Source organism: Phyllobates terribilis, unplaced genomic scaffold (assembly GCF_046119375.1).
Source record: "Phyllobates terribilis strain yellow unplaced genomic scaffold, ASM4611937v1 Scaffold_4__5_contigs__length_816908805, whole genome shotgun sequence".
NCBI classification, from domain to species: Eukaryota; Metazoa; Chordata; class Amphibia; order Anura; family Dendrobatidae; genus Phyllobates; species Phyllobates terribilis.
Genome location: NW_027362764.1, coordinates 726,551,472 through 726,573,927, shown reverse-complemented (window position 1 = coordinate 726,573,927; position 22,456 = coordinate 726,551,472). Strand labels below are relative to the sequence as shown.

The 22,456-nt window shown below is 43.8% G+C and overlaps 1 protein-coding gene across 2 annotated transcripts in view; it reads left to right on the top strand.

Moving 5' to 3' along the window:
• Nucleotides 1-22,456, top strand: part of NUDCD1 (NudC domain containing 1) — a 178,180-nt gene that overhangs the window by 16,402 nt on the left and 139,322 nt on the right. For both annotated transcript variants that reach the window (XM_073679775.1, XM_073679774.1), the window contains exons 2-4: nucleotides 4,551-4,705; nucleotides 15,378-15,563; nucleotides 18,884-19,067. In XM_073679775.1, coding sequence (XP_073535876.1) covers nucleotides 4,551-4,705; nucleotides 15,378-15,563; nucleotides 18,884-19,067 — 525 coding nt within the window. The remainder of the gene's footprint in view (nucleotides 1-4,550; nucleotides 4,706-15,377; nucleotides 15,564-18,883; nucleotides 19,068-22,456) is intronic.

The window sequence follows — 22,456 nt, the reverse complement described above, 5'->3', positions numbered from 1 at the left end:
TTTTTCTGTACAGTTTATCAAAAATCACGGGCAGACAATATTTTTTTACTGACACGTAAAACACTAAATAATAATAATAAATTCTGATTATAAGTGATAAATGTCTACAGCTCAAAATTCTGATATGAGACATCAGCTGCATTCACTGTAAAATGATGATTTTTGCTGTCAAAATAATCTGTAGAAAGATTTTCAGCTTAATAAAAAATCATTGACTCCTTCAGTTTTTTCCTGCTGCTTAATAAGTAGCAGACACTGGTTTACCCAATGGGATATAACGGCAACTAAAGAGTTTACATAAATATAATCAATAGCAAAAAAACCTTTAGGGCTTGTTCACATGCCGCATTTTTTTAATGAGTAAAAAATGCTGCACTTTACTGTACCAGCAGAGTGAATGACATTTCTGAAATCAGATGCACATGCTGATTAATTTTCCTTGTGGATTTTAACTATTTAATGCATTTTATTATTATTTTTTTTTTAAATCCGCAGCGTGAGTTTTTCACCTATGTGGATGAATGGGAGTATAACACAAAGACTCACCAGAAATGAGTCAAAGCCGCACATATCGCACACAACATTGTTCCTGCCAACCCTCTGGGTTTTTGTGCAGAAAATTAATTTTCAAATACGCAACGTATGCACATAGCCAAGGGATATGTGCACACAACATCTTTTTCAGGTGGATTCAACCTAAAAAAAAAAAAATAAATAAAAAAATACAGCAAAACGACCTTAAAAATGAAGATGATGCACAGCAATGTTAAAGCGACATTGCTGTGCACATGCTCAGTCTTTTGTTAAAAAAACTAATGGCTTCAGGGCCCGTATAGATAATAGAAAAGATGCCCCCACAAAAACAGCCAAACCACCAGCGAAGCTTCTTCAGGACAAAGAACGACTGCTTTTTCCTGAAGCTGCTTAATAAACTTGTTGTGTGAACATACCCTTAAAGGGAACCTGTCACCAGGTTTGATCGATATGAGATACGTCCACCACCTTTCAGCCCTCATATACAGCATTCTATAATGCTGTATATATTCCCCTGATCCCACCTGCAAAACAAGAAAAAGAGCTTTTATTATACTCAGTTGCAGGGTGGTCCGGGCCGTGGGGAGTCACTCGTCTTGGTCCGGTTTCTCCCTTCTTCTTACGACACTGTCCTCCTTCTTGGTTTGTGTGGATGACGTGTTCCTACGTCATCCACACATTCTCCCCAGCATTGCGCACCTGCGTAGGCGTACCTCTCTGCCCTGACGAGGGCCGAGTAAAGTACTGCTGTGCTCAGGAGTAGGGAAAGGTCTGGGGGGGCGGTCCGGTCCGAGGGGTGTCGCTCGTCTTGGTCTGGTGCCTCCCTTTTTCATTTAGATGCCGTCTTCCTTCTTGCTTCATGTGGATGACATGTTCCTACGTCATCCACACAGTCTCCCCGGCATCGCGCTCCTGCACAGGCATAAGACTCTGCCCTGACGTGGGCAGAGTACAGTACTGCAGTGTACATGCGCCGGGGCTCTTTGACCTTTCCCTACGCCTATGCACAGCAGTACTTTACTCGGCCCTCGTCAGGGCAGAGAGGTACGCCTATTCAGGTGCGCAATGCCGGGGAGACTGTGTGGATGACGTAGGAACACATCCTCTACACAAAGCAAGAAGTAGGGAGGCACCGGACCAAGACTAGCGACTCCCTCGGCCCGGACCACCCTGCAGCTGAGAATAATAAAAGCTCTTTTTCTTCTATTGCAGGCTGGATCGGGGGCATATATACAGCACTATTGAATGCTGTATATCAGGGTTGAAAGGTGGTGGATGTATCTCATATCGGTCAAATTGGGTGACAGGTTCCCTTTAATGGGATTTTCCCATCTTGTGCATTTATGGCATATGCACGGTTTATGCCATAAATGTTTGGTACTGGTGTAAGAATTGGAGCAATATCTATCTGGAGAATAAGGGTGCATTTCACGCCCCAGGAAATAGAGATGGTTGCGCACGTGCTGCTTTCATGGATGCGCATACCCTGTTCTCCTGCTTGCACGCATCTGGAGAATTGGCCCCAATCCCTTGCTGCACGATGTGGAGAGTTGGCTGCACATGTGCTGCTGTTATGGTTGCACACCCGCTCCTCTTGAGTTTGTGCTCTTTTGAGGATGGGACCCTTTCTCATACTGCAGGGAATGGAGAGATGATTGAGCCCACGCTGCTTTTGGTTGCTCACGTGCTTCTTGCACTTCTTTATTCCATTCATTTCTAATTTTCTGAACTTCAGTGAAAGTGAATGAAGAGCGACACACATACGCAATCGTCTTTCCATTTCCAGAGGGGCAACAGGGCGCCATTTTCAAGATTGATGTGTGATTCACACCTATCGGTCATTTTATTTCGTATGCACTAGGCTCACCATAAATGTCCGCGGAAGGAATACTTATGCAAGCGGTTGTGTCTAACTCCTGCATTGCTGGTTGCAGTTTTCGTACCACAACTCCTTCAATCCCTTACTTTTCATCATTTGATATTTGCTGAAGCTTAAAATGCGTTAGTATTCCGGGCCTTTACCTTTACATAGAGAAACCATTATGACTGGACGATGGGTATTGTGTTGGGGTCGACGTAATCGGAAGTTAGATGTGACGTGAAGTTCCCTGGAAAGACAGTTTCTGCACTTCAGTCACCGAAGGTTTTCCTTTTGTGATGGGAACACTTAATACAGGGATTCTTTCCTGTGATTGTCATTACAATCGTGCTAATCATCCACAGATAACAAGCCGCCCGTATCCCTGGTAGATGAACACCGACTCTTCGTGTTGATGGGTTCAGCTGGCTACGTGGAGGAAATGTGAATCATCCCACCGTCGTAAGGATGCGTGGAGTATATAAGTACCTATTCACAGGCATGAATGCGGAATTAATTCTTCTCTCCAAGCGTCGGTGTAGAGGGGTATGTCTGGATGGGGGATGAAACCGCCAGCTCTAGCACCACTTTAGTTCCCGAAGGATTAGTCCTGTAGAAAGGTGCACGTTACTGCAAATCTGATCTCCTCCATTTCACATCTGTAGTAGATGTATAGAATTACTAGAAAAGCATGGCAACTGGTATCCAAAAGATTACAAAGATGTGGACGGAACATTTGATTAATTTCACAACTACTACGATTGCTCAAATTTCTAGAGGACCTGCCAGCGCACCCATCTTCTCTAGCTTAGAAAATAATTTACATTCCCCACAAGAAAACCATCCTGGAGGAGCTTTGTGCTGCGCTGCACCTCTGTTAGTGCTCCCGGGAATGTAGGGAGAAATTGACAACTGGGTGTTACCATTCTACTTGTATATATATTTTGCCTAAAAACTACAACGGAAATGTAGGCCTTTTAGAGATCATTTCATCTTCAACTTGCTTAACTGTTCACAATAACAGTAGTTTTGGCCAAGGGTTCCCCAAACTTTTTCATATCACTGTATATGATGACAGTTTCCCTTTAACCCTTTTGAGATTGGGCCATTTTTCATTTTTGCAAAAAGAAACCAAGTGGTGAAATTTTGAGATTAGCACTAAAAAAACACAATTCAGTTTCCGTTTTCAGTAGGATTACAGCAAAACGGTCAACCATCTCCTCCTTACTGTTTTGTGACTGCAGCAGGAGCCTCCCCCCACTACCCTAAAACAAAAGCAATGGCCATTGAAATTCCAATTGATTGATCCTGTGCTCCCCTGTTTTGTTCTTGGGGAAGAGGGTTGGGGGGGGGCTCCATTCTCATCAGATGGTTGGCCTGTCCTGCCAAAATCAACTAGTTCACATGACTTTCATCTAATGTGTTTGGGTTCCTACCGCCCTGAACCTCAGCAGTTCACAAGCTGGAAATAGGAGATCAGCAGAATATTAATCCCTGTGATCTTGGCTTGACGGTTAGTAGACCATTTGTTTCAGGAACAAGCTGAAAAAAATTTCTTTCTTGATAGTCTTTCTTTCTATTCCTTTGCCCTCTAATAATGAGATGACTCTGATGAGCCTGTCTCAGTGTGTTCGGTAAAGCTGAAAAAAAAAAAATAAAAAATGAGATGGAAAAACATAAAACTGAAAAAATGTCATCCTCTCTGGGTGATCTGGTAACTAGTGTGAGAATGTAAAATATTTTGTGTTCTGTCTGAAAATCCACAAAAATAGTAAATGTTATCCTTTTAGTTATATTTTTTAATAACGATAACTGTTTTCTTGGAGTTCACTTCTGTAAGATTTGCCTAGTTTGACCTTTTCATTATGGTTTTTATTATTTTTCTGGACCCTGGGAAGATAAAAGTTTAATGAGATGAACTTGTTAAAATTAGTCTTTCTTCCAATTTGCGGTCCCAACTTGAATGATGTGAATCTCTCGCTGGTCTTTAGTATAATCCAGCGTCTCATCTCCTGCTGCCACAATGGATTGAACAGCCGGAAAATCCATTATAAAGATAATTTATTAAGTTTCCAGGCAAGATTAAAAAAAAAATGTATAAAAATAAATGGATTAAAAAAAAAAAAAAAAAAAAAAAAGGTCTATTCTTATGTTCCAGTTGTGGCAGAAGTGAAGCTCCGGGAAGATCAGTACACGCTGGACCACATGCGCGCCTACGGCATGTACAATTACCTGCACTGTGACCCGTGGGCCTCCGATAGCGTCTTCTATGTGGATCAGCTTGGAAGAGTCATGAACATCCATGTGACACTGGTAGGAATGATACAACCTTTACATTTTTTTGTGTTATTAGTGTAAGGCGTGACTTCAGATCATTCCCTCCCCTCGATTATATGTCATCATCACCGTCAAATTAATAAGCACAAGATTACTGCCCCTACATCATGCTGCTCTCAGATTGCACAGCAAAAAAAAACTGCTGACAGATTCCCTTTAACCCCTTATCGACATTTGACATACCGGTACATCATATGCCGGCTCCCTGACTTTGATGCAGGCTCTTTCCGTGCACATGATGGCTGATTTAATCAACCATCATCTGCCTCAGACAGCTGCGGACGAAGCATATCTATACCCGCGGCAGATAACCTGTTAAATCCCGCTGTCAATTGAGAGAGGCATCTAATGCGCGTTGGCAGGGGGGCGCCTTGTTCCATGCTCTCAGGGGGACTGACCGTGATTTGATCACAGGGCGACGATTGGTTAGCATGAGTCAGGGGTCTGCTGAAGACCCCCGTTCAAGTTATTATAATCATCCTGTCAAAGCCAGCGTTTAGCTGGCATCCATGTGAGATTGCGATTTTTCACTATACATAGCAGTGCTGTAGTACTGCTATGCATAGTACAAGCGATCAGACAATCTCAGTTTCAAGGTCCCTAAGGGGACTATTACAGTGGATACGGAAAGTATTCAGACCCCTTTTAAATTTTTCACTCTTTGTTTTATTGCAGCCATTTGGTAAATTCTAAAAAGTTCATTTTTTTTCTCATTAAAGTACACTCTGCACCCCATCTTGATTGAAAAAAAAAAAAAATTTTTGCAAATTTATTAAAAAAGAAAACTGAAATATCACATGGTCATAAGAATTCAGACCCTTTGCTCAGACACTCATATTTAAGTCACATGCTGTCCATTTCATTGTGATCCTCCTTGAGATGGTTCTAGTCCTTCATTTGAGTCCAGCTGTGTTTAATTAAGCTGATAGGACTTGATTTGGAAAGGGGCACACCTGTCTATATAAGACCTCACAGTGCATGTTAGACCAAATGAGAATCATGAGCTCAAAGGAACTGCCCAAGGAGCTCAGAGACAGATTTGTGACAAGGCACAGATCTGGCCAAGGTTACAAAAGAATTTCTGCAGTACTCAAGGTTCCCAAGAGCACAGTGGCCTCCATAATCCATAAATGGAAGAAGTTTGGGACCACCAGAAGTCTTCCTAGACCTGGCCGTCCAGCCAAACTTCGCAATCGTGGGAGAAGAGCCTTGGTGAGAGAGGTAAAGAAGAACCCCAAGATCACTGTGGCTGAGCTCCAGAGATGCAGTAGGGAGATGGGAGAAAGTTCCACAAAGTCAACTATCACTGCTGCCCTCCACCAGTCGGGCCTTTATGGCAGAGTGGCCCAACGGAAGCCTCTCCTCAGTGCAAGACATATGAAAGTCCGCATAGAGTTTGCTAAAAAACACATGTAGGACTCCCAGACTATGAGAAATAAGATTCTCTGGTTTGATGAGACGAAGATAGAACTTTTTCGTGATAATTCTAAGCGGTATGTGTGGAGAAAACCAGGCACTGCTCATCACCTGCCCAATACAATCCCAACAGTGAAACATGGTGGTGGCAGCATCATGCTATGGGGGTGTTTTTCAGCTGCAGGGACAGGACGACTGGTTGCAATTGAAGGAAACATGAATGCGGCCAAGTACAGAGATATCCTGGATGAAAACCTCTTCCAGAGTGCTCTGGACCTCCGACTTGGCCGGAGGTTCACCTTCCAACAAGACAACGACCCTAAGCACACAGCTAAAATAACAAAGGAGTGGCTTCAGAACAACTCTGTGACCATTCTTGACTGGCCCAGCCAGAGCCCTGACCTAAACCCAATTGAGCATCTCTTGAGAGACCTGAAAATGGCTGTCCACCATCGTTCACCATCCAACCTGACAGAACTGGAGAGGATCTGCAAGGAAGAATGGTAGAGGATCCCCAAATCCAGGTGTGAAAAACTTGTTGCATCATTCCCAAGAAGACTCATGGCTGTACTAGTTCAAAAGGATGCTTCTACTCAATACTGAGCAAAGGGTCTGAATACTTATGACCATGTGATATTTCAGTTTTTCTTTTTTAATAAGTTTGCAAAAATTTCTACATTTGTTTTTTTTCAGTCAAGATGGGGTGCAGAGTGGACGTTAATGAGAAAAAAAATGAACATTTTAGAATTTACCAAATAGCTGCAATGAAACTAAGAGTGAAAAATTTAAAGGGGTCTGAATACTTTTCGTACCCACTGTATATATAGTAAAAAGTAGAAAAAAATGTTATAAAAAAAAAGTTAAAATCACCCCCCCCCCTTTTAATCCATTAACCCCTTTTTGACATTGTCAGTGATAATACTTCCCTGCGCCCTTGGCCTTACGGAGCAGGTACGTACTATTACGCACAGGCGATCGCATCCGCACTGGCAGTCATTGCCAGCAGCGGTCCCGCACTGCTCCCGGCACATTAACCCCCCCCCTCCAAAATGCTGCGATTGAAGTCGATCGCAGCATTTCGGGAGCAGGGAGAAGAAAAACAACCCCTCTTACCTTGGATCGGAAACCCCGCGACATCATTGCAGAGTCCCGATCGTTGCAATGGTGACCCGATGTCATCATGACGACATCATGTCTGCAGCACTGACAGGTCATAAGGTATAGCAGTGATCCTGCACTGCTATACATTATAACTGCGATCAGACTGCAGAAAGTGAAAGTCCCATAGTGGGACAAAGTAAAGAATGAAGTAGTGAAAAAAAGTTGTGAAAATATTTAAAAATTAAAAAAATAATAAAATATTATATATTGTACTTTAGAAATTTAAATATTATGAACAAAATAAACAATAAAAGTACACATATTATATCGCCGCCTCTGGAACGACCTGACCTATAAAACTGTCACGCAAATTATCCCCTTTAGTGAACACTGTAAAAAAATAAAAATAAAAAACAAACAAAAAATAATGCTTTATCATACTGCTGAACCAAAAGTGAAATAAAACGCGATCAAAAAGACAAATGTTAATAATAATGGTACTGCTGAAAACGTCTTCTTGTTCCACAAAAAACAAGCCGCCATGCAGCTCCATCAGCCGAAAAATAATAAAAAAAAAGTTATAGCTCTCAGAGTAAAGTGATGCAAAAAAAAAATTTTTTTCTAGAAAATTTGTTTTTATTTTGTAAAAGCGCCAAAACATAAAAAAAAACTATATAAATGTGGTATAGCTGTAAACGTACTGACCCGAAGAATAAAGTTGCCTTATCAATTTTACAACACGCGGAACGGCATAAAAAAACAACCAAAACAGTTCCTGAATTGTTTGTTTTTGTTTATTCTGCCTCCCAAAAATCGGAATAGAAAGCGATCAAAAAATGTCACGTGCTCAAAAATGGTACCAATAAAAACGTCAACTTGTCCTGCTAAAAAATAAGCCATCATATGATTCTGTTGGCTAAAATATTAAAAAAATATAGTTCTCAAAATATGGCAATGCAAAAACTAGTCTTTGCAAAAATACTGTATTTTTCGGACTATAAGACGCACCCCAAATTTTGGGGTGAAAAATACAAAAAAATTTTTTTTTATAAGATGGGGGTCCATCTTATAGTTTGAATAGGTATCTTACCTGGGGGGCGGTGGACTGGGGGGTCACAGGAGGCAGAGTCCCTCGGAAAGCCAGCGGAAGTGGAGGAATGCTGCGGACCCAGGGCGCTCCAGCAGCGGGGAGTTGCGGTGGTGGTGGAGCAGGATTGTAGGAAGCAAGGCCCTCTGTTCCCTCCCTCAGGAACCCGGAGGCGGCAGAAGAGGTGAGATGCTGCAGGAAAATGGCTGCCCGAGCCGGCACATGGGCAGACTGGGATCTCGGTGGCCATTTTTCCTGTAGATCTTGGCTGCAGGAAGATGGCCGCGGCCACCGGAAAAGCAGTGCAAGTCGCTCTGCCTCACCGCCTACAGCCAGACGCCGCCCCTGCAGCATCTCACCTCTTCTGCTGCCGCCGCTGGGTGCCTAAGGGAGGGAACAGAGGTCCCTGCTTCCTACGATCCCGCTCCACTACCACCGCAACTCTCAGTACATTTGGACCATAAGACGCACCCCCCATTTTCCTCCCAAATTTGGGGGGAAAAAGTGCGTCTTATGGTCTGAAAAATACAGTAAGCGTCTTTTAATGTGTGACAACAGCCAAACTTTAAAACCCAATATAAATCTGTAATCGCACCGACCCAAAGAATAAAGTCGTCTAATCACTTATACCGCACGAGGAACGGCGTAAAAAATAAATAAAATCAATTATTTATTTATTATCAATAAATATTGCTCAATATTAAGTGATAAAATATTAATATAAAATAATAATAATAATGAGCAGAATTAATTTCAGCGTATTGGTTCAACCCCCCACAACAGTCAGTGTCATTTCTGGCCTCTAGTGAAAAATAATTGCCCATCCCTGCGACATATTATATGGTTGTAATAAATTTTAATAGTAATAGTTTTATAATCATATTAATGGTGAACGCGATACAAAAAAACGTTGTTGTGTTTAATGCAAGTGAACGTGCGCGGCCATGTCTCTGTTCACAATAGCTGCGGCACCAGGCAGGAAAGGGGTCACTTTAGAGATTTGTGTGGGATATACCATTAATGTGGAAGTTGAGAATATCCTTGGTTCTTAAATTTTGTCCATCACCAGATGTCACAATACAAACTGCATACATTCTTAAATCGATCTTAGACTTGATGAGGCTGGTGTATTTACTTAGAAAAAAAAATCCATGTATAGCTATGTGCCCAATATGCAGATATGCTCTGGACTTTTCCTGAGCGTTTCTGCATCTCCCTGGCAGGAAAAAAAAACGCATGCGGATTGTACATGCGGATTGTACATGCGGATTGTACATGCGGATTGTACATGCGTTTTTCCTGCCAGGGACTTGCTGAAGTGAAGCGTTCTTCACATGCATTTCCGCATGCGGGTTGACAAGCGCTTTCCAAGCGATTTTAGCATCACTTGGAAAGTGCTTGTCAACTTGGTCACACTATATAAATCCATGCAACCGGCCTGGATTTATATAGTGTGACCGTAAAAGAATGATAAAAAATAAATATATACTTACCTTCTGATGGCCCCCGGTGTGCTTGTCTCGGCTTGCCGGTAGCTCGCGATGGACTAAAGGACCTGCCGACATCAGCGGTCGCTTGACCCGTCACATGACTAAATGATGTCAGCGCAGGTCCTTTAGTCTACCGCGAGCTGCCGGCAAGCCGAGACAAGCACACTGGGGGCCATCAGAAGGTAAGTATATATTTATTTTTTATTTTATACTTTTTTTTTTTTTTTTTTTTTTTTACAGGTTCTATGGTACCCGGGTCCAGAGGAGAGTCTCCTGTTCTCCACACCCAGGTACCATCCGCACAGTATCCGTATATGTGCAGATGCAGCGACGCGGATGTCATGCGTTCCAATACAAGTCAATAGCGGCGAAAACGCCGCGCTTCCGCAAAATAATTGTTAGTGCTGTGGATTTTTCCGCAGCGGTATTTTCAGCAGCATGTGCACAGCACATGCAGATTATCATTGGGGAACATGGCAGACCTTCTACCAAGCGTTTTTTAAGCGTTTCTGCAGCGGAATTGCCGCTGCAGAAACGCTTAAAAACCGCATCGTGGGCACAAAGTCTCAGAATGGTTTTACATTCCTTGTATTAATTTGAGCATTTTATGATTCTGGCTAGTGCGGGCCTTGTAAAATGCTAATTGTAATATCAGCCAGAAGTACGGTACTTTCAATAAGGATCTGACTTGGATTTTAACCACTTCCTGACATGGGCTGCCACCTTTTCCTACCCCCATAAAACCCAGCCTTCAGCTGAGCTTCATAATGATCATGATTAGTGATGAGCGAGCGTGCTTGTTTAACCCTTTGACCGAGTATGCTCGGGTGTTTTCCGAGTATCTTCGGCGTGCTCGTATATTATGTTCGAGTTCCTGCATCTGCAGATTTACAGCTGTAAGACAGCCTCAACACATGTGAGGATTCCCTAACAAACAGGCAATCCCAGCATGTGTTGAGGCTGTAAATCATGCAGATGCAGGGATTCTAACATAATACACGAGCATGCCGAAGATACTTGGAAAGCACGCTCGCTCATCACTAATCGACCGTAATCGCAGTAACGTGAAGAACAACAAAGTGAACGCCGTAAAAAAACAAAAACTTTTTTTTTTAATATTTGCCACTTGATATTATCGCACTTGGATTTTTTTTTTTTCCATTTTTCAATAAATGAGATGGCAACATACGGTAAATGGCGTCATTCAAAACTGCAGCAGTTGCCGAAAAAAAAACAAGCCTGATACGGCTACTCAAACTAAATAAAAAAAAAAAAAGTAACGAAAGTGCAAAAGCAAATATTTTAAATAAATGAAAGCACCCCCGCTTCATCAGGTCTAAGAGATCTATTTTATTTATTTTTTTTTAATGTTCAGTAAGTTAAGTATTCTAAAATCTACTGACCGATCTGCTATGGCAGGTTAGGAAGTCCATTTTTATGTTGCACTGTCACTTTTTAAGGCATGCAGGCGAGCAAAATAACATGTTTGTTTTTCTAATAATTGCAAGTCTGAACGTAACGTATCTAGGGGGGAAAAAAAGGATGTACTCGAGTGTAAGGTTTCTGAAGTGTCTTAAAAGCCGTGCACTTGATGCACTCTCTCATTTCCGCTCGGCAATCATCTTGGCCGTTTTGTGCTCCTTGTTTTGTGATGCATCTCGGTATCGAGCAGCGGAGATGTGGCGTGTCCTTCTATCCTAATACAGGTTCTGATGTTGTCATAGAGATGAGACTCCCGTCTAATAGTTATTTTTCCCCTGTAAATGTATTAGTAGGTCTGCAGAGCGTGTGCCGTAAGCAAGCCCCGGTGACTCTACCCTCGGTGGTCATTAGACGATAATCAGTCTTTGACCGTCTTTTCCTTTGTTACAGATCTTAACTAAAAAAATATATATATATATATTTTTGTTTTTCTTTTTTGTCATCATTACATAGAGCTTCTAGCACCCTATCATTAAAATATTGTTGTTTGGTCTCTGGCCGCAAGATTTGAGATGTGGGAGCATCATACTGCGTGGGGGGCGTGTGGGAGCATCATACTGCGTGGGGGGCGTGTGGGAGCATCATACTGCATGTAGGAGCTGTGTTAGGACATTATACTACATGAGGGGCTGTGTGGGGACATTATGCTGGATGGGGACATATACTACATGGGGGCTGTGTGCACACTATTAAGTGTAAGGTACTTTGTGTAGACATCCTACTGCATGATGGGCTGTGTGGAACATCATACTTTTTATGGGCTTTGTGGGGACATTATCTTGTGTTGGGACTTTATACTGTGTGAGGGGCTTTGTGAGGACATCTTACTGTTCGAGGTGCTTTTTGTGGGCATCATAGTGCATGGGGGCTATGTGGGAACATCATACTGCAAAGGGGGCTTTGTGGAGGCATCATAGTGCGTGGGGGTGCCGTGTGGGAACAGCATAGTGCGTGGGGGTGCTGTGTGGGAACAGCATAGTGCGTGGGGGGTGCTGTGTGGGAACAGCATAGTGCGTGGGGGGTGCTGTGTGGGAACAGCATAGTGCGTGGGGGGTGCTGTGTGGGAACAGCATAGTGCGTGGGGGGTGCCGTGTGGGAACAGCATAGTGCGTGGGGGGTGCCGGGTGGGAACAGCATAGTGCGTGGGGGGTGCCGGGTGGGAACAGCATAGTGCGTGGGGGGTGCCGGGTGGGAACAGCATAGTGCGTGGGGGGTGCCGGGTGGGAACAGCATAGTGCGTGGGGGGTGCCGGGTGGGAACAGCCTGATGTTTGAGGTTATTTCATTCTGTTTGAGATATTGTGTTGGGAGCTGTTGATCAAGTTACAAGAATAAAAAGAGCATATGATTTATAAACTTTATGAAAAACCGTACATTATTTGGCGTTGATTATCTGCTACAGGTAAGAATAAAGGTTAAGCTGTATTGTAAGATGTATTAGCAATAGCAGGGAGTCCACAGAATTAATGCTGCTCAATATTAAATTATATAAATTAATATAAAACTTATTATTATTATTATTTAAGAATAAGTTCTGCCTATTGATTTGTCCATACTGCAGTAGTCATGGTCTCTCATGTATCCCCTTGGGAAAATTAGTGGCCCACCTCTGCTTTAGAGAGGTTGTACAGGACTCTACAATATTGATGACCTACTCTTAAAATAGGTCATCAGTATCTGATGGGAGTGTCTGTTACCTGCCCCCCCCCACGATAAGCTGTTAATAGGTCCCATGATGGCTATATGTCAATAGTATGCAGATCTGGAACATCGCAGCCCCATACAATCTGTAGTGCCTGTTCTCGGGTTCGCCGCTCAGCTCCCGATCACTTCAATGAGACCACTGTGAGACTTTTCGCTGCAGAATCTGAGATGAATGAATATGGTGGTTTTCACGATTTTTTATTTTTTTTCTATGCCAAATACAAAAATGGAAACTGTCTAATTCCATTTCAAGGATGACAGAAGAGGTAATCGGCCTCTGGTGACAGCGACTTCTTGTCCGTGCCCCTGGAAAACAAAGCCTCTGGAAGTTAGAACTACGCGTGTTCTGTAATGATCGTACTGTGATCTCTATGCAATGACTTATTGATTTGCTCATGTCTCCAAGACAGTTTATTATCTGAAACCTAAAATTGTCTTATCAAGCTAGAATAGCGTCTTATCTGCCATCCTGTGATACAGAAGGTAATGCGATGGGCAGGGAGAAGCACACACACTCTTTCCCATTTTGCTACCTTCTCCTACTTTCCCTGATTTTTTTTTTTATCCTGACGATAAGTCACAGACACATGCGCACACATTGGTTTTTGTTTCCTCATTATTTTGGTGATTTGCATGTTTTTTTGCACAATAGAGCACATCACTTCTTTCAGAATTTTTTCAGCAGTTTCACCCATTGAAAGTAATGGGTGGTGAAAAAATGCCTGGTGTGAACAGCTATCAGGTTTTGCTGCTTTTTTAGTGAAAAAAAAGTACAACAGTATGTGAAACGCATTTATTTTTGTGATTTTTACCATCTTGATTTGGTCACCTGAGATGACAGTTGGAGTTAGGACAATTTAATTACATTAGTGATGTGTACAATGTAAACATTGGCTGAGCTAGGTGTGAGATTTAATAATACCTGTGGCCCACGGAGGTATGAAATTGAACAATTTCTGAGCAACTCGCTTGCAGACCATAGTGTGAAAATAAATAGTGTCCTATAAACTCAATGCTCTGCCAGTGTCTTAGGTAAACTATTCACCCCCCCCCCCCACTGTTACATTTGTAATTCTGGTTAATATGGTTTCACATATGTCTTACATTGGTGACCTGTGTTCATGCATCTGTGGTGGACGCAAAGCTGAACTTTGGAATCCTGAAAAATGCAGCAAATAGATGCATCAATACCATTTGCTTTTATTTTTATTCCACACCATTCAATATTCTGATTTATTTTATATCTTCTTTATGGAGACAGACTTTATTTTTCTGATCCGCAGATCTAAATACGTGCATGAACCTGGAGTTCGAAAAATTGCTTTCATTTTTTTTCTTTCTGCCACCATTAGGGGGAGCCTCGGAGTTCACTGCATACCGTGTTTCCAAAAACCCCTGTTCGCCGGTTGCAATTTGTTTTAATAAAACTCGCCCACTAAGTTTCCGCTGCTGCTCTTTGTCATTGTCTGCAGCGCCGACGTCGCATCAACATCACTGCAACCAATAACTGAGCTGAGCGGCTGGTGACGTCCTCTCAGGCTGAGCTCAGTAATTGGCTGCAGCTCTGATGACGTGACGTCAGCTCCGCGGACAATAACAGACACTGGGAGAAGTGGCAGAGACTCCGCGCTGGAACCGAGAGAATGAGGAAAACCCTTTTTTTTTTTTTTTTTTTATACAAATTGCAGCCAGGCAGACGAGAGTTTTCCGAAAAAAAACCCTCTTTAATTCAATGTATAAAGGTATGGAACAAATGTAGAAGCTCGACTATTCGCTACCATCTTAATATTCTCAAATATGGCTTTTTAAAGAGAATCTGTCACAATGTTTTTGCGAGTTAATCTGAGAGCAGCATGATGTAGAGGCAAAGACCCTGATTCCAGTGATGTGTCGCTTACTGGGCTGCTTGGGGCAGTTTTGATATAATCCCTGTTTTCTCTGTTGTAGATGTAGTGCTCAGAATGCTGAGCTGTGTATAATCCCGCCCACCCTCCTGATTGGCTACGTGCTGACAATGGCTGCTTCCTGTGTACAATCAGTGATGAGGATGGGGTACTCAGATTAGCTGGACTGGCTGCACGGGAGACTTGACCCTGTAGGGATAATCTCCTGCTGATAAAACACTCATTGTTAACATAGGAGATGGAGTCTGTTGTGCAGAACGTCATCTATGCTTCCGGCTGAGATCTCGGTCATGCTCCGCTATGCTTTGAGCTTTGATTGATTTGTGTTGAGTTGTCTTTAAAGTGACAGTACAATATGTTACTCATTAATGCTGGTCTCTTATCGGTTTATTTTTTTTTTCCCCACCTTTTGACTAAACCAGAAAACCTTGTCATAATGAAATAATTTGCTTCTTGTATTTTAAGGATACGGCTTTGGGGAAACCAATAGAAGTCTTCAGATTTCCAAGCGATGTCGGCTCCTGTGACTGGCGACTTTGCTCTTCCATACATTTCACATCGCCCGATTGGGTGACCCTTTCTGATGGGACAGGAACCTTATATGTCATCCATATTTCCAGGAATGATGAATGTCCCGCAGTAAAATGGGAAGTAAGTATTCTCCTCCATGTACAAGATATATGGTTATACAAAAAACAGCCCTCGGGGAAGGGGGGCGGGTATCCTCCTCCCACTAAACTGCCCCCAATAGAACTTTTTGATGGTCATGCAACTTGGATAACAACTTCAGATGCTCACTCCAGGTGAACGCGTAATTTTTAATTGAATAAAGCCTTTGTCCAGTAAAATTCTTTAAATTTGCCTAAAATAACTAGTTGTATAGGTTACTAACGTATTTTAAAATTCAATGGATCCCCATTCTAATTATATTGGTGCCCTCCTGCCTCTGTAGTTCCGGGTTGTGTTTGATACAGAATTATTTCTGTGTGTCGCCAATTATGTGTGACGGGGGCTGTCTGATCGCTCATTTACATATCAGACTCTAAATCGGAAAAGTGGGTTGGGTTAGCTATTCAAATGAGCAGCCAGCCAGCCCCCTTCAAACACTCAGCCACTGGTTGTGTGCTGACATAGTATGTTCTCTCCTATATTGGGTCCAAGTCAGAAGTAGGGCCGTCCTAAGACCGAAGTCTGCTTTATCTAGCCCAGTGGTGTAGCAAAATTTTTTACAAATTCTTCAGAGTTCCTTGTTCTGATGGCTCTTTCTGCTTTAGTTCTAGTTTTAGAAATGTCAGAAAGGAAGGAAGAGGGAGCTGTGCACAGATTTCTACAGCGTGGGGAGTAGAGAAAGCGTACAGTCTCGGGAAGGGCAGAAAACGCCTATAGACAAGGAGGAAAGCACTTGGACAAGAAATGAGAGTTCTAGAGCTGTGCTGATGCATGCAAGTGAAGGCAGCCGCATCCAAGATAAGCAAGGCACTTACATCATACATGTCAAACTCTGGCCCGCAGGCCAAATCTGCCCTGCAGGGTTGTTTTATTTGGCCCGCGACACCAGAACCATCATCCCTATGTGGTGCCCATAATACTGTATGGAGTACTATGTGGTGCCATTATTCTGTATGGAGGACTATGTGGTGCCCATAATACTGTATGGAGGACTATGTGGTGCCCATAATACTGTATGGAGGACTATGTGGTGCCCATAATACTGCGTGGAGGACTATGTGGTGGCCTTACTACTGTATGGAGGACTATGTGGTGCCCATAATACTGTATGGAGGACTATGTGGTGCCCATAATACTGCGTGGAGGACTATGTGGTGCCCATAATACTGTATGGAGGACTATGTGGTGCCCATAATACTGTATGGAGGACTATGTGGTGCCCATAATACTGCGTGGAGGACTACAGTTGTGCTCAAAAGTTTGCATACCCCGGCTGAATTTTTGCTTTTTTTGCCTTGTTTCCGACAATATGAATGATAACAAAAAACTTTCTCTCCACTCATGGTTATTGGTTGGGTGAAGCCATTTATTGTCAAACTACTGTGTTTTCTCTTTTTAAGTCTCAATGACAACCAAAAACGTCCAAATGACCCTGATCAAAAGTTCACATAGCCCAGTTCTTAATACCGTGTATTGCCCCCTCTAACATCAATGACAGCTTGAAGTCTTTTGTTGTAGTTGTGGATGAGGTTCCTGTAAGTTCCTGGGCTGTCTAGCATGAGCTGCGCGCTTGAGATCTCCCCAGAGTGGCTCAATGATATTGAGGTCAAGAGACTGAGATGGCCACTCCAGAACCTTCACTTTGTTCTGCTGTAGCCAATGACAGGACGATTTGGCCTTGTGTTTTGGATCGTTGTCATGTTGAAACATCCAAGTACGTCCCATGTGCAGCTTCCGGGCTGATGAGTGCAAATTTACCTCCAGTATTTGCTGATAACGTGCTGCATTCATCTTTCCTTCATCTTTTACCAAGTTTCCTGTGCCTTTGTAGCTCACACATCCCCAAAACATCAGCGATCCACCTCCATGCTTTACTGTAGGAATGGTGTTCCTTTCATCATAGGCCTTGTTGATCTCTCTCCAAATGTAACATTTATGGTTGTGGCCAAAAAGTTCAATTTTGGTCTCATCACTCCAAATTACCTTGTTCCAGATGTTTTGTGGCTTGTCTCTGTGCCGTTTGGCATATTGTAGGTGAGACACATTGTGGCATTTGCGCAGTAATGTCTTTCTTCTGGTGACTCGACCATGCAGCCCATTATTTTTCAAGTGCCTCCTTATTGTGCATCTTGAAACAGCCACACCTCTAGTTTTCAGAGAGTCCTGAATTTCAGCTGATGTTATTTGTGGGTTTTTCTTTGCATCCCGAACAATTTTCCTGGCAGTTGTGGCCAAAATTTTTGTTGGTCTACCTGACCGGGGTTTGGTTTTTACAGAGCCCCTGATTTTCCATTTGTTAATCACAGTTTGAACGCTGCTGACTGGCATTATCAGTTCCTTAGATACCTATTTGTATCCCTTTCCTGTGTTATACAGTTCAACTACCTTTTCCCGTAGATCCATTGCCAATTCTTTTGCTTTCCCCATGACTCACAATCCAGAAACGTCAGTGGCTGGATGAAAGATGCAAGAGTCTGTCTGGATCCCAGAAACTCACTCAGCTTTTATGCACACACACTGATTACAAGCAAACAGGTCACGGGTGAGGATGTTACCTTTAGTAGCCATTCAAACCCATTTGTATCAAATTCTGTGCATTTCAGGCCAAAATCACTGGGGTATGTGAACTTTTTGGTTGTCATTAAGATTTAAAAAGAGAAAACACAGTAGTTTGACAATAAATGGCTTCACCCAACCAATAACCATGAATGGAGAAAAAGTTTTTTTTGTTATCATTCATGTTCTCTGAAACAAGGCCAAGAAAGCAAAGATTCTGCTGGGGCATGTATACTTTTGAACACAGCTGTATGTGGAGCCCATTATTTTGTATGGAGGACTATGTGGGTCCCATGACTTTGTCCAAGTTTTTAATTTTGGCCCTCTGTGCTTTTTGAGTTTGACATTCCTGGCTTACATCCAGCCTATATTACTGGGAGAGACACTCCCGTAAGAGAAAAATCTGAAACCTGGATCGGGCTGCAAACTGCATGTCAGGGGGCTGAAAATAAAAGATGATTACAGGGTGGAACTTTTATTAACTAATGGTAACCACTAATATATTTTTTTCCATATGAAAGGTGCCCATAGCCTTTTAAGGATATATATTTTTTTTTTACCTGGACAACTGTACTTTCTCTGGAAGCTTAATTCAATAAGAGATGGATTTTAATTTGCATAGGACTACAACCTTGTCATTAAGATAAGCATATCCCTGTGTGCTAAAACCTGCCGATCATGCCTCTGGTCACCACGCAGTACACTCTACTGGCCGTCACATTGATTTATTTTCACATTCATTACAGCTGAAGTTTAATCAGGAGCTGGGGGACCCGTTCATCGTTCTTCACAGTATTGTGTACGCCCGGGATGAGGTGCAGATCATCGATACTCTAGTATTGTCTATTGAGAAGGATGAACTGGATGTGAAAGGCAGCGGTTTCCATGTCTCCTTGGAGTGGATATCTATAGTGTGCGGCCAAAATATAGGTAAATACTTCTCCTTCTCCTTTCGGTTTTGATGCTTTAAAGGGTATTGCCTATATTGAAAGTGGATAAGGGATAATTTACTAATTGCTGGGTGTAACTGGTCTGGGAGGCGGAACCTCTGAGCAACTATACAAGGGGGCGGTCCTTGTAAGGAAGCGGGTGACTCCCAGGGAAGACGGGCAGGTAGTCACGGCAAGTGACAGGGACAGTCTCTGGGTAGAAGGGCAGGTAGTCACGGCAAGTGACAGGGACAGTCTCTGAGTAGAAGGACGGGTACTCACGGCAAGTGACAGGGACGGTCTCTGGGTAGAAGGACAGCAGGCAGGTGGCTGGTGAGCGCTCCCAGGTGAGCGGGCAGGAGTCTTTGGACAGGCAGGTGGTCACGTCAAGTGACGTCAGAGCCTCCAGGTAGGCTAGCAGGCAGGTAGCAGGTGAGCGCTCCCAGGTGAGCGGGCAGGAGTCTTTGGACAGGCAGGTGGTCACGGCAAGTGACGGCAGAGCCTCCAGGTAGGCTAGCAGGCAGGTAACAGGTGAGCGCTCCCAGGTGAGCAGGCAAGAGTCTCTGGACAGGCAGGTGGTCACGGCAAGTGACGGCGGAGCCTCCAGGTAGGCTAGCAGGCAGGTAGCAGATGAGCGCTCCCAGGTGAGCGGGCAGGCTGGTCCATAGACAGACTGACAGGTGTCGGAAGGCAGACCGTCGGACCGCAGGCTTGCAAGCAGGTAAACGGGTATCAGGTGGGTATCCAGCAGGAATCTGGCAGGTGACAGGCAGGAATCTGGCAGGTAACTGGTAACGGGACCTGAGGGCTGAAGCAGAGTGAAGGCTTTGCAACAACATTGCTCGGGCACCTCCATTTTGGAGGAGGTGCCTTAAATATGGGAGGTCCTCCGGCAATTGGCCGGGGACTCCTTAGGACGGCGCGCGCGGTCCCTTTAAGAGAGGGGGAGTGCGCGTGCCCTAAGCACACTGCCGGGGAAGGAGCGCGTGCCGGAAGCAGCGGGGAGAGAAGCGCTGGAGGACGCCGCGCCAGGAGCGGGGAGGTGAGAGGGACGGCTTCTCTGCCTAGTACGGGGCAGAGACGCCGATGCTACACTGGGGCTCTCTCCGCTGGGTCCCCAACAAGCCCGAGAATGAACTGTGGATCCTGCAGAACCCCGCCGGTGTGAGGCAGAGATGTGCACGCTCGACCTCCCTATTCCTTTCGTGGTTTGTTTATGGGACCTTTGGAGAAAGAGGGATACAGCACTTTGCTATTTTCACCACTCTGATATAAAGAAGGGATCAGTTTTAATTGTGGTTATACCCCTTCAATATACTTTCATAAACGACCTCTATCCACAGGATAGCAATCGATGTATGATCTGTAGGTGTCTGAACACTGAAACCCACACTTATTCCTAGAAAAAGGGGACCCAATGTTCCCAATGTGAATGGAACATTAGTGAGCATGTGCGACCACCTCTCCTATTGACAGTGGATAGAGCAGTAGTGGGCATGTGCGACCACCTATCCTATTGACAGTGGATAGAGCAGTAGTGGGCATGTGCGACCACCTCTCATTTTGACAGTGGATAGAGCAGTAGTGAGCATGTGCGACCACCTCTCCTATTGACAGTGGATAGAGCAGTAGTGAGCATGTGCGACCATCTCTCCCATTGACAGTGGATAGAGCAGTAGTGACATGTGCGACCACTTCTCCTATTGACAGTGGATAGGGCAGTAGTGAGCATGTGCGACCACCTCTCCCATTGACAGTGGATAGAGCAGTAGTGAGCATATGCGACCCTTCTCCATTCAATGTCCATAGACTTGGTGGTCGCACATTCTCACTACCGTTCTGTCCTTTGTCCATAGGAAAGGTGATTAAACATGCCAACTTGGGGAACCTTGGGTCTCCTTTTCTAGGGATCAGTTGGGGTCTCTGCTATCAAGACCACCATAATACATTTATCATCTATCCTTCATTAAGTAGAAACACGTATATTGCTTATCGGTAATGTGTTTTTTCGTAACCCATGACGGCACAACGAGAGAGGGGATCCGCCCTTCAAGGACAGGAAACCTTCAAGATATAAAGGGCGGCTCCTCTCTCCTCAGTGGATTACAGAGCATGAGCGGACTCTCCAGTTAGAGTACATTAATCTTATTAACTATATACAATTTTCACCCATGTGAATACTTCAATACCCACCAACCGGAAGGTGATCACCATAGTAACAGGGAGGGAATGTAAATGTGCTGTCATGGGTTCCAAAAAAACACATTACCGGTAAGTAACTTTGGTGTTTTTCTGTCACCCATGATGGCACAACGAGAGAATTACAGAGAATTAGGTATGCAACCAAGGGACCACGGCCTGCAGAACCCTTCTCCCAAACGTGAGATCAGAGGAGGTGGAAAGGTCAAGCCTATAGTGATTATAGAAAGTGGACGGAGATGACCATGTTGCCGCCTTACATATTTGCTCAATGGGCACGTGCGTTCTGTCTGCCCAGGAAGCAGCCATGCCCCGTGTAGAGTGGGCCTTCAGATTGTCAGGAGGATCTCTGCCTGACCCCGTATAGGCCATCCTGATCGCTTCCCAGATCCACGTTGATAGAGTGCCTTTTGAGACCTTCGTCCCTTTCCGGGAGCCCTGAAAGGAGACAAATAGAGCCCTATCCTTCCTCCATGAGCTTGTGGATGCTAAATAGTGTATAAGGCATCTGCTGACATCCAAGGTATGACATTTTTCCTCCTGGCTATTTTTTGGTTCAGGACCGAAGGATGGTAGGGCTATCTCCTGAGACATGTGAAACTTGGATACAATTTTAGGTAGGAAAGCAGGGTCTGGTCTCAAAACTACTCTATCGCCTAGAATTAAGGTAAAAGGTGGATCTGAAGATAAAGCCTGTAACTCACTAACCCTCCGTGCTGATGTTAAGGCACGAGAAGTATTATCTTAAGGGTAAGTAACTTTATGGACCCTGATCTAAGGAGCTCAAAGGGAGAATTTGTTAATGCTTTTAGCACTAAGTTCAAATCCCAAGAAGGGACCCTTATTATAGGGGCTGGTTTAGCTCTAATGCATGCCCTCACAAACCTTGAAATCCATCTGTTACTGGCCAGATTATGATTATTCAAGGCCCCTAAGGCAGAGATTTGGCCCTTTAGGGTGCTAACCGCTTGGCCTTTTTCCAGCCCTTTCTGAAGAAATTCCAAAATTGCTCTTACGGGAACCCCCCCCCCAGGGAGAATCCTGTAGATGACAAGAATTTCTTCCAGGTTCTACCGTAAATCCTAGTTGTGATCGGTTTCCTACTACCTAGAAGAGTAGTAACTAGATTTGATGAGAATCCTCGAACTTCTAGCAATGACCTCTCAAATTCCAGGCCGCTAAGTGCAATCC